Here is a 12464-nt window from a genome sequence, read left to right as displayed (position 1 = left end):
CAACCTCTGCCTCCCAGGTTCAGGCAACTCGGCTTCAGCCTACGGAGTAGCTGGGATTACAGGCGTGTGCCACCAGGCCCAGCTCGTTTTTGCATTTTTAGTAGAGACAGGGTTTCACCACAGTGGCCAGGCTGGCCTCAAACTTCTGACCTCAGGTGATCTGCCCACCTCGGCCTCCCAAGGTGCTGGGATTACAGACGTGAGCCACCGTGCCCAGGTGTACACATACTGAGTCCCCACTTTCAGTTCTCTTGGGTGGGGAGATCCACTTCTAAGTTCCCTCACATGACTATTGGAAATTGTCAATTCATCTTGACCCATTTTTTGGTTCAGTTCATCTCAAAAAGTTATTTTGTCATCCTTACAAATCCAGAGCTAAAGGACCTCTGCAGGTATCCTTTTACAGTAGACACTGCACTGCAGGCCTACCTAGCTCTCAGAGTCCAGATTCTGGCTGGAGCAAGAAGTCGGTACAATGTCTCCCAGTGACGCCATCCCCAGCTGTTCAGCGCCTTGTGTGATCCCCTCCCGCTGTGTGTGCGCTGGACTTGCTTTTCATGAAGAGAATAGTGGAAGTGGTGGCTTGTCACTTCTGAGATTAGGTTACAAAAGACTAGCTTCCTTCCCGTTCACCCTCTCTCACTCGTGCTGGTGGAAGCACGCTGCTGTGTTGTAAACAACCTGTCAGGAGGGCTGTGTGGCAGGGCAAGGGACTGATGGCATGATGCTTTGTGATTCTTTTTCCCCTTGAAAGCCTAGTGAGATAATTACAACTTGAATGGAGCCATCTTCTCTGTTCTGCTCTATACTCCCCCAACACAATCCATCTCCCAATGTGTAAAGCCAGGGCCCACAACCTCAGACAGCCCAAGGGCAGGGGTGAAATGCCTGTGATCCTACAAGTCCTGTGGCACCAACTCCCCCCACGTCTGGTGCCTCCATCGATATAGCCAGGGGAAGACATTTGACAAGCTAATTAGAGTGCCTCATTAGGTATTCAGAATTGGGGCATTAAAAAGCAAGGGTTCTCAGATGGCAGGAGGCGAAGCATATATATATGACTGGTGTCGGTGGCCTAGCAAGTCACTTATGTGGGAAGCCAAAATGTGTCTTCGGAAGTAGTGCAGTGTGCTGGTAACGCTCCCAGGGTGTGGAAGTAGGCGGCCTGGTTTGAATCATGACTCCCACTTATTAGCTGCAGGATTTGTGGCAGGTTGCTTAACCTTTAGGTGACTCTGTTTTCTCATCTATAAAATGGGGAAATGGTATTGAACTCAACTAGTTAAAATGAAAAGAGTTGACACACACAAGGGATACAGCACACACCCGAGAACTGCCAGAGACAAGAAGGCTGCAGAGAAGTCCCCACAGCCTCAAAGCCCACAGACCAGCAGCTCCCAACGACATTCCAGTCCTCAGAGGGGCTGCCAGGACTTGAGCACGTTACTTCAACCATCAAAGCGTTTCCACAGAGAGCAAACACAAATATTTCCTATGGCATTTTACCTAATTAAGTCTTCAGCTCAACACTAAAAGACTTCTCAATTTAAAAATCATATACCACATTTATTTGAAAGTTTTATTTTTCTTTTTATTGCAAATTTCTGGTAAAGGAAAGAACATGGAAGCTGATTCTCATTTGAGCTTTGGTGAGAAGAGTACTGCACTGTGGCTCGGCAGCTCACCACCTCGGTCGCACACCCAAACACGCGGAGGCCTCAGGCACGCACTGATGCTTGCGACCCACCTCCCAGAGGTTCTGACTTAATCGGTCTAGGAAGCACAGGGGGACATCAGTAGGTTTCCCAACTCCTCCAGATGATTCCAACGTGTAGCCGAGGTGGAGCACGCCTGCGGTGGCTCATCTCAAGGGGCTGGCAATGTCAGAAGCACCTGAGAAGCTCAGCTGACAGCCCAGTGTCACCTGCTTACGTCACCCCTTTGCCAGAGTCCAGCTGGTGCTCCCGCCTCCCTCTTCCCAGGTGTCGATGTTCTGATTCCTTCTCCTCAAAGACCCCAGAGCACAGAGATGCTGGAGGGGCTGTGGCTTCCTGTGCTGTGGTTTGTGCTTAAACGTGGAGAACCACATGAAACATGTGTACGCTACCACAGAAGAAATTCACTTTCTGATTGCAAAACAGCAATCGCCTCTTTTTTTCCTTTGTTAAGTGGAAATTTGTGGCAAAATAAGAAAATATGTGTTGGATAATAGAGTCCCTATATAACCTCTCACGTCCAAATTTGAAAAAAAATTGTCAAGCCATTGAGAGCAAAATATGTACTTTAGCAGCATATTTTATATGGGTAAACAGTAATAGCCAGTTAGATACTGCATTTGTGATTTATCCTAAAAATAGAAAATGCTTTTTATTTTCCTGAGTCCTTGGCAAACAAAAAACATTTTTTTTTCTTTTTAATTGTTAAAGTATTCCTGTTTTTCTTTTTCCTGGGGCACCCTCACAGTTCAGATCAGTGTATCTCACTGTCAGTTTTTACATACAGAGATGAACAAACAGCACTGGGGCCAATTTCCAATGACTGATCACATATGGCGATTGAAAATAAAACACCCATCATCTATAAAGTTGCTCAAGATGAAAGTTTCTTGACAGTGCTATAAATGCAATATCAGTTTGAATTGTTGTCCATACAAAAGTATGAATTTCTATTCCATTAGTAATACTGAATGATTAATACCTTAACAGTGATAAAATTTTTAGAACATTTAAAAAATACAGAGGATTCCAGTTTTACATCATATTCTGACGGATTATCATACTTTCTATTTTGTCTGCAAAACTTTTACAGAGTACAGTGCATTGACATGATAAAACCAAGGCACAAAAATACAGTTACAATAAGTGTATATAAACCCTAGCACTTTGTGCCAATTTTGGAAAGAGAGAGATCATAAAGTCTGAAAAATTATCACATTCTATTTGATTAGTGAACAACTAATTGTGCAGTAAATAGACTGTTAACCACCATTCCATTATTAAATATATGGCTATTACTATACAGGCTGTGGATAATTCAAAAATAGTTTTAAATATTAAAACCTGTAATATCTAGGTGGTCGATGCCAATATTGAGCCTTACTTTATCTAAATAAGTCTCCATTTAATTTGCAATCCATATGGCAGTTAGCAATTTTTAAACTATTTCCATTACATAAATGGTGGGATTTATTCTAAATGTTAAATCCTTTCCCCTTACAAAAGACAGAAGATTTACAAGAAGATAACCAATATAAGAAATGCATAGACAACAATAAGAAAATCCAAATTGGACTCAAAGGTTGAAGTCTAATCTACTGGGACATTCTCTTAATTTAGGGTGAGGAACAACACATTCCTGTGATGATTCATTAGTTTCTTAATTAAAAAAAAATAGCCATGACATTTTTCAAAATAGTAAACAGTCTTCATTAGTGCATCAAGCATTGAAGAAAAATTGTCATTTTTCCATTCGTAAAATGAGGAAGATAAAAGCCTTTCAAAATCCAGGGCGGGGGTTTCCATTGAATTTAGAGAAGTGAAATCAACTGGTAAAAACTGTATTTCATACTTTTAAAGAAAGAGTATTTTCAAGACTCAAGGTAAACATTTAGACCCATTAAACACATTTCTTGGCACATGCACGCCATGGATGGAACAATCCCGAATGCGGCGACGGCCTGGCTACAGAGGTATCCGGCTCCTAGCCCCACTGGCAAAACTGTCTTTTAGGACTTTGTCCCAGCTCCCTTCACATGGGGGTTTCTGGTTTCTGCATCAGCTGGATTTGCTTCTGTAGCTGGTCCCTGTCCAGCTTCATCTTGGCCTCGAGAACTTGCCTGAGGGATCCTATGCTTTCATAGACAGCTGTAAACCCTTGAAGGAGAGGTAAATTTCACAAGAGTTAATATTTTTTAAAAATTGTATATCAAATTCTATATCATCTAGTAATGGTTGATTCAGGCAAAAATTATTAATAGATGCTAAAACCCTTGGGGTAAAAGTTTGATGGGGAACAGGTGAGTTTCTAGTTTCTCCCTAGAGACTACTTTTTAATTTACAAAAAGGAAAAAGTAACTATTACAATGGAGAAGACTGTCACATACCACTTTAACCAAGTGATCAAAGCTCATGTCACCAATACTGGGAGAAACCAACATCATGTAACTCCTGAAAAGATACCCCGAGCAGGGCATGACATCACTTCTTGACATTTTTAAAGAATGCCAAATGCACAACCTAAATCATATCAAGATGAAGCAAACAGGCCTAGTACGGTATCTCATACCAGTAATCCCAGCACTTTGGGAGGCCAACGCGGGTGGATCACCTGAGGTCACGAGTTCAAGACCAGCCTGGCCAACATGGCGACACCTCGTCTCTACTAAAAATACAAAGATTAGCTGAGTATGGTGGTGCATGCCTGTAGTCCCAGCTACTTAGGAGGCTGAGGCAGGAGAATCGCTTGAACCCAGGAAGCGGAGGTTGCAGTGAGCCAAGATTGTACTACTGCACTCCAGCCTGGGGGACAGAGCAAGACTCCATCTCAAAAAAAAAAAAAAAAACGAAGCAAACCAATCTAAACTGAGGAGGGATAGTCTACAAAATGCTGGCTGGCTGGTACTCTTTAAAACTGTCAAGATCACTGAGAAACTGATCCAGAATAACAGAGACTAAATAAAGAAACATGACAACTAAATACGATGCGTAATTCTGGATTAGAACCCGAAGGGCCAACATCACTAATCATAAGGGCAATACAAACTAAAACCACAATGAGTTATTACCTCACACCCGTTAGGATGGCTACTATCAAAAAGACAAAAGAGTACAAGTGTTGGCGAGGGTGTGAAGAAAGGGGAACACTTGTACACTGCTGGTGGGAATGCAGAATGGGGCAGCCATTGTGGAAAACAGTATAGGGCAGGGGTGTCCAATCTTTCGGCTTTCCTGGACCACACTGGAATAATTGTCTTGGGCAATATAAACACACTAACACTAATGATAGCTGATGAGCTAAACAAACAAAAAAAATCGCAAAAAATTCTCATAATGTTTTAAGAAAGTTTACAAATTTGGGTTGGGCTTCATTCAAAGCCATCCTGGGTCACATGTGGCCTGCAGGATGTGGGTTGGACAAGCTTGGTATAGAAGTTACTAAAGAAATTTAAAATAGAACTACCATACGACCCAGCAATCTCACTACTGGGTATATTCCCAAAGGAAATTAAATTACTACCTCATAAAGATATCTGCACTCCCTTGTTCATTGCACCATTATTTACAATAGCCAAGATATGGAAACAAATGAAGTGTGTCCAAAAAATTAGTGAATAAAGAAGTTGTGTATATATGCATATGATGAATATTATTCATCCCTACAAAAAAAAAAGAGAGCCTGCCATTTGTCACAAATGGATAAAAATGGAGGACATTATGCTAAGTGAAATAAGACACATACAGAAAGAAAAATACTGCATGATCTCATATGTGGAATCTAAAAAAAGAAAGAGAAGGAAGGAAGGAAGGAAAGAGAAAAAGAAAGGAAGAAAGGAAGGAAGGAAGGAGAGAGAGGGAGGAAGGAGAGAAGGAAGGAAAGAAGGAAGGAAGGAAGGAAGGAAGGAAGGCAGGCAGGCAGGCAGGCAGGCAGGCCGGCCAGCCAAGGTGGGTGGATTACTTGAGGTCAGGAGTTTGAGACCAGCCTGGCCAACACCATGAAACTCCATCTCTACTAAAAATACAAAGATTAGCCAGGCATGGTGGTGCACATCTACAATCCCAGCTATCCACGAGGCTGAGGCATGAGAATCACTTGAACCAGGGAAGAATAGGTCACAGTGAGCCGAGATCGCGCCACTGCACTCCAGCCTGGGTGACAGAGCAGGACTCTGTCTCAAAGAAAAAAAAAAAAAAAATAGAATAGAGAATAAAATGGTGGTTGCCAAAGGTGGGGAGGAAGAGGAGGAAATGGGGAGATGCAGGTCAAAAGATACAAATTGCTGATATGCAGAATGAACAAAACCAGACATCTAATGTATAGCATGAGGACTACAGTCAATAATACTGTATTGTATTTGGGATTTTTGCTAAAAGAGTACATTTTCGGGTGTTGTTGCCATACACACACACACACACACACACACACACAAATACCTGTGAGACGATACATATGTTAACCTGCTTGAATACGGTAACTATTTCACTATGTATATGTATATCAAAATATAAACATCTTGTTGTATATCTTACATATATACAATAATTTTTTATTTAAAAAACATGCAATTAGAAAAAAAAGACACTGGACTAGAAAAGGGTTGCTATAAAGGAAACAATGGCACATTGAAAATTGAATATTAAAAAAATTTCATTGATGATACATTGTATTGAAGTTATTTATAAGGGAATATCCTTGTTCTTAGGATATATACACTGAAATAATAAAAGGGCGACCACGCAGTGGCTCACACCTGTAATTCCAGCGCTTTGGCAGGTCAAGGCAAGAGGACTGCTTGAGGCCAGGAGTTCCAGACCAGTCTGGGCAACATACTGAGGCCCCATCTCTTAAATAAAATTTTTTTTTAAATAAAAAAATGAGCTGGGCATGGTGGCACATGCCCAAAGTCCTAGCTGCTCAGTAGGTCGAGGCAGAGGGTTCACTTGAGCCCAAGAGGTTGCAGTGAGCTACGATCACACCACTTCACTGCAGCCTAGGCAACAGAGTGAGCCCGTCTCATTCTGTCATTTTTTTTTTAATTTCCAAAAAATATGGAAATAACAAAGGGTAAAAAAGCATCATGAGGCTAGGCCTGGTGGCTCTTGCCTGTAATCCCAGTACTTCAGCAGGCCGAGGCGGGAGGATCATTTGAGGTTGGGAGTTCAAGACCAGCCTGGCCAACGTGGTGAAACCTAGTCTCTATTAAAAATAGCAAAAAATAACTGGGCACAGAGGTGCATGATGGCGGGGGCCTGTAATCCCAGCTACTCAGGAGGCTGAGGCAGGAGAATCGACCCTGGAGGCAGAGGTTGCAGTGAGTCAAGATCACGCCACTGCACTCCAGGCTGGCAACAGAGCAAGATTCTGTCTCCAAAACAAAAAAAGAAAGAAGAAATATATTGTCTTTGTAATAAAGACAATGGCTTTATCTTAAGGCTCAGAGGCTTTTCATATTAGGTGCTAAATATTAACATCCTCAATGGTATGTTAAATAGATAACAATACATTCATTCAGGGAATGATGCAAAGTTAAACATCGATGAAATATTCAAATACCATATTTTAAAAGTCCAAAGACTAAGAAAGAAAATTCATTTTTATCTTTACAAGTTCTCCAATTTATATATTTAATTATAGCTCCTACAAATAAAATAATAAACATTTGGTGGTAATAACAAAATTATTCTTGGGATAACTAGCACTTTCATTTCCATGTGGCCAAAACAGAACAATGTCACAGAAGAAAATTCATGGGATCATACAATTGGAAGAAGCTGGGAGAGAATTTAATTCCACTTCTCACACTAGAGGAACATCTTCTTCCTGACCACAATCAATCAGCCTCTACTTGAATATTTTCCATAACAAAGAGCTCTCAAGCTCCCAAAGCCATCAATCTTTTAAGACTCAGGAACTTTAAGGTACTTCTGCCTCATATTGAGTTAAAGGCTGTCTTCGGGTATCTTCCACTTAGTGGTCACAGTTCTGTATTCCTGAGTTCAGAGTGTAAATCTAATCCCTCCTGTATATGACAGCACTCAGAACTTGAAATCAGCGCTAATGTTCTCTAAGCAAGTGTGAACTGACGGGCCGTGCTGACCTGCCAGTAGAGGAAACTCATTCATTGCCAGTGTGGTACTGTACTGCTAGCACTATAAAATAAGCCCTCGAAACCCCCTCAAAGATATGTGCTTCCTTCTGAGACATGTTAACCTTGACTATGAACAGAAAAGACTTGGCAGATGATGCTAAAGAAAATGTACCTCAGTTGCAGGCTAAGCAATTTCAGTTTTGTTTGCCTGTCTCTCATGGGGGCTCTTTATACAGCTGAAATTCATACAGCATGGTAGCTACTTAGACAACACAGCACAGCTACTCAGAAAATCAACTAAGGATATTTCACAGTTATTACCATTGGCCAGGTTCATAGGTAGTTGCAGGGGATACTAATTGATAGATTTTAGATCAAACAGAAAATAATGCATGTGAGTTGTTTTGGTTTTGGCCTACCAGCATTAACTTCCGCTTTCATTTCCTTGATGTTCTGGTTCATCTGTAACTCCAGCTTGGTGATTCGCCCGTGCATCTTCTCCTCTTCTTGCCTTGTTCTCTGACCATCGAAAGTCTTCTTTTGACCTTCTTCTATTTTGTCAAGTCTGGCTGACATCTGGCTGAGCTTCTTCTCCATATCCCTTTCACTGGCTCCCTGAGATCCATGATAAGAACTGCACTTAATCACTCCAAAAAGAAATCCGCATTGCATTCACATCAGCCATAATATCATTTAACAACAATCTGCAAGAAACAGATTTGCAACACCTGCTTGTTGCCCACCATACTATCCATTCTCCCTTTCTTCCTTAACAGATCCATGATTTTCAGCTGGGTACAAGGTCATTCAAAATAAAGACTACATTTTCAGGCCAGGTGTGGTGGCTCACACCTGTAATTCCAGCACTTTGGGAGGCCAAGGCAGGCAGATTACTTGAGGTCAGGAGTTAGAGACAAGCCTGGCCAACATGGTGAAACCCTGTCTCTACTAAAAATACAAAAGTTAGCCAGGGATGGTGGTGGGTGCTGTAATCCCAGCTACATGGGAGGCTGAGGCAGGAGAATCACTTGAACCCGGGAGGCGAGGTTGCAGTGAGCCAAGATCTCGCCATTGCACTCCGGCCTGGGTAACAGAGTGAGACTCTGTCTCAAAAAAAACAAAACAAACAAACAAAAAAAGTACTACATTCAATGAGATGTAAGTACAAGTGTATACGGCAGTTTCCAGGAAAAGTTAAAAGACAGCTGATGTATATCCTTACTCCTTCCTTCTTCCTTCCCTTTCTGGAATTCAGCCAGAATGGCTGGAGCTCTAGCAGCTATACTGAATTATGAAGATATGGATCACTCTAGGATTGGCAAAAAGTTAAACTAGAAGGATCCTTGGTCACTGAGGACTGACAAGCTATCACGTCAGTCCTGCATTACCTATACCCAGACTTCTGTTAGGAGAAATAAAAAATAAGTTTCTATTTCATGAAAGCCACTATTATCCTGGGGTTTACTGTTAGCTATTAAACAAATCCATATATAAACAGTGATTCAAAGACCCAGAATTATTAGTACAAATGTATTAGTACAAATTAGTACTAATGTATTATTAGTATAAATCCAAGTAAGTCAATCAGTAGATGTGATGGAAATACAGGGAAATACTTAAAAGAACATATCTAGTATCTTAAATAGATATAAAATCATATACAAAAATTAAATCTTTCCTTTTTTCCTTTTTCCTTTCCACATGCTTGGTTTTTATGGGAATCTGTGTCTGCCAGTGAGCTTGGAGGCCAAGACTGCAAACTCCAAGCTGTAAGTGGGTTATGGCATGATACTCCTCTCTTGATGGTGCTCAATGCGGAGTCTGCAATTCAACAGCTCCACATCTGGAGAGAGGAGAGTTAGAGATGTACTGCACCAGTCATTTCAGCTCAATCGTCAATATCCAACAAGCGGAAACAGTGCAAGAAAAGGAAAGGGAGACGGAGATGTCATGCTAAACAATTAAAACCAATGAAAATTTGCTTGCCAGGTACTGGTTTGGGAGCATAACAATTTTGAATACTACATATGCAAGCCTTTCTTTTTTTTTTTTTTGAGATAGAGTCTCACTCTGTCGCCCAGGCTGGAGTGCAGTGGTGCAGTCATAGCTCACTGCAGTCTTGACCTTCCTGGGCTCCAGCTTGATTAGGGCTCAGCCTCCCAAGTAGCTGGGACTGCAAGCGTGTGTCACCATGCTCAGCTAATTTTTGTGTTTTTTATAGAGATGGCGTTTCACCATGTTGCCCAGGCTGGTCTCGAACTCCTGATCTCAGGTGATCCAACTGCGTTGGCCTCCCAAAGTGCAGAGATTACAGGTGTGAGCCACAGTGCCCAGCACAAGACTTTCTTGATATCGTTTTTGAGCAGTTCTACAAACCTTAGCTCTGTGAGAGACTGGGATGAAGGATAAGGAAAATGGGGGAAAAAATGGTGGATTCTGTTTACATGTTGCACTGCGGTATCTCACATGTAGCTACAGTAGAACGGCGTGATCTGGAGACAGAAATCTATTCAACACCAGGCAAAAAAAAGCAAAACCAGATCAAGAAATTAAAACAAACAAGGACAAAGTTGGTAATTCTTAGTTTTATGTAGAAACACAGATGAACAATTTGGATCTTAAGGTTTTAGCTTAAGTTCATCTTAACTGAAAGTACTGAAATTTTCTACTTAGACTTTGTTAACCAAAAGAATTCAGAGTGTTCTATCTCTTTATGAAGAATACAAACAATCAATATGAACTATGGCAATGGATTTTAAGGCAAGAAACAATTGAACAGCTTTAGGTGGTGCCAAATAAATCAGTGATAAATTACTAGGTATTATCATTCAAACAGTGTAGGCCCCCATTGAATAACTTTACTAAATGATTGCTAATCATCAATACCTACACTGTTTTCCTTCACAATCAAGGAAAGCTGATCAATTTTCTGTAAAAGCTCTTTTTCTATCCGTTCTTGTTCCTGTTGCAACCAACTCCGTGCAGATAATATCTGGTTACTGAGTTCTTCAACTGTACCTTTAAATCTAAAAAAATAAAAATAAAAATAAATTGCAAGTTAGATGTAAAACAGTTTTTTTTTATTTTTATTTTTTTGTTTTAAGTTCCAGGGTACATGTGCAGGATATGCAGGTTTGTTACACAGATAAACATGTGCCATGGTGGTTTGCTGCATCTGTCAACCCATCACCTAGGTATTAAGCTCTGCGTCTATTAGCTATTTTTCCTGATGCTCTCCCTTGCCCCACCCATGTCCCCAGACCCCAGTATGTGTTGATCCCCTCTCTGTGTCCACATGTTCTCATTGTTCGGCTCCCACTTACAAGTAAGAACATGCGGTGTTTGGTTTTCTGTTCCTGCGTTACTTTGCTGAGGATAATGGCTTCCAACTCCATCCATGTCCCTGCAAAGGGCATGATCTCATTCCTTTTTATGGTTGCATAGTATTCCGCGGTATATAAGTACCATCTTTTCTTTATCTAGTCTATCATTGATGGACATTTGGGTTGATTCCATGTCTTTGCTATTGTGAATAGTGCTGCAGTAAACATATGTATGCATGTATCTTTATAACTGAATGATGTATATTCCTTTGGGTATATGCCCAGTAATGGGATTGCTGGGTCAAATGCTATTTCTGGTTCTAACAATTTTTTTTAATGACATCATACAACATCAATTTCCAACTATCGTATTTCTGGTATATATGCCAGCATTAAACTCGGCTCAATCAGAATTGCATGTTTACCTTTTCTTAGAATTGCACTTAGCACTAACTTGGGAAGCTGGCAAGGCGGGAGAATACAACAGATAAACCATTTGATGGTGCTTCCTACTCACGAGCAGTGGGTGGCACAGGCACTGAGGTGACACAGCGGCACAGAGCTGGGCTAGCTGCAGACTCGTGCAGTTCCGAGGGTCCACGACACTCCTGGCTCAGAGGACACAGTGTCTCTCATCTCCTCTTCTAAGGTCCCCTTCTTCCCCAGGCTCTTCCTTCTAGTCCCTTTTATCTCTTGGGACTAGAACCTGGCTCCCTTTCTCTCTAAAGTTCCCCAAATTGCCCTTGCCCTCTATGGATACTTCCTAATGTAAATCAAGAGAAAAATTGAAAGAAAAAATAAAACCCTCCCATCCTTCCATTCCTCTCCCTTCCCAGATTCCTCATAACTGTCCATACATGCTACCTCCCTCTTAATTACTTCTTTCCAGTTTTTATTATAATATGTAATAAAATACAGAAGAATGTATGCGATGTAGACAAGTGATTTAAATAACGATAACATGAACACCCATTGTAGTAGAGCCACCACTTGTCCTGCAATATGTTCTCTTCTTCTTCCTTATTAAGAAGCCCTCAAATGTCAACTGGGTACATAGCTGCCTAGCCAGAGACCACATTTCCCAGGCTCCCTTGCAGCGAGGTGGAGCCTCTGGATGCATAAAAGTCATAAGCATGGCTTTCCAGTCATATCTTCAAAAACAAAGCTTCTGCCCTGGACTCTCTCCCTGTCCCAGGTTACTGGGAAGCGACAAGGACTGGAGCCTTGGGAAAACCACACTGAGTTGTGAGTGCTGCCTGCCTCCTCTGGACCACTGATCTCTGCACTGTTATGTGAGAGCCAGCATGGAAGCTAGCCTGTACCCTAAGTACACAACC

The 12464-nt window shown here is 41.4% G+C and overlaps 1 protein-coding gene across 1 annotated transcript in view; it reads right to left on the bottom strand.

Annotated features, from left to right (window-relative positions):
* Positions 1–1569: 1569 nt before the first annotated feature.
* FAM81A (family with sequence similarity 81, member A) overlaps positions 1570–12464 on the bottom strand; it is a 98040-nt gene continuing 87145 nt past the window's right edge. Inside the window, exons 8-10 of the mRNA XM_011983195.1 lie at positions 10695–10830; positions 8224–8419; positions 1570–3872 (exon numbers count right to left, since the gene is read on the bottom strand). Coding sequence (XP_011838585.1) covers positions 3748–3872; positions 8224–8419; positions 10695–10830 — 457 coding nt within the window. The 3' untranslated portion in view covers positions 1570–3747. The remainder of the gene's footprint in view (positions 3873–8223; positions 8420–10694; positions 10831–12464) is intronic.

This window comes from Mandrillus leucophaeus, unplaced genomic scaffold (assembly GCF_000951045.1).
Source record: "Mandrillus leucophaeus isolate KB7577 unplaced genomic scaffold, Mleu.le_1.0 Scaffold247, whole genome shotgun sequence".
In the NCBI taxonomy this organism is placed as follows: Eukaryota; Metazoa; Chordata; class Mammalia; order Primates; family Cercopithecidae; genus Mandrillus; species Mandrillus leucophaeus.
This window is presented reverse-complemented; position numbering and strand designations above follow the sequence as displayed.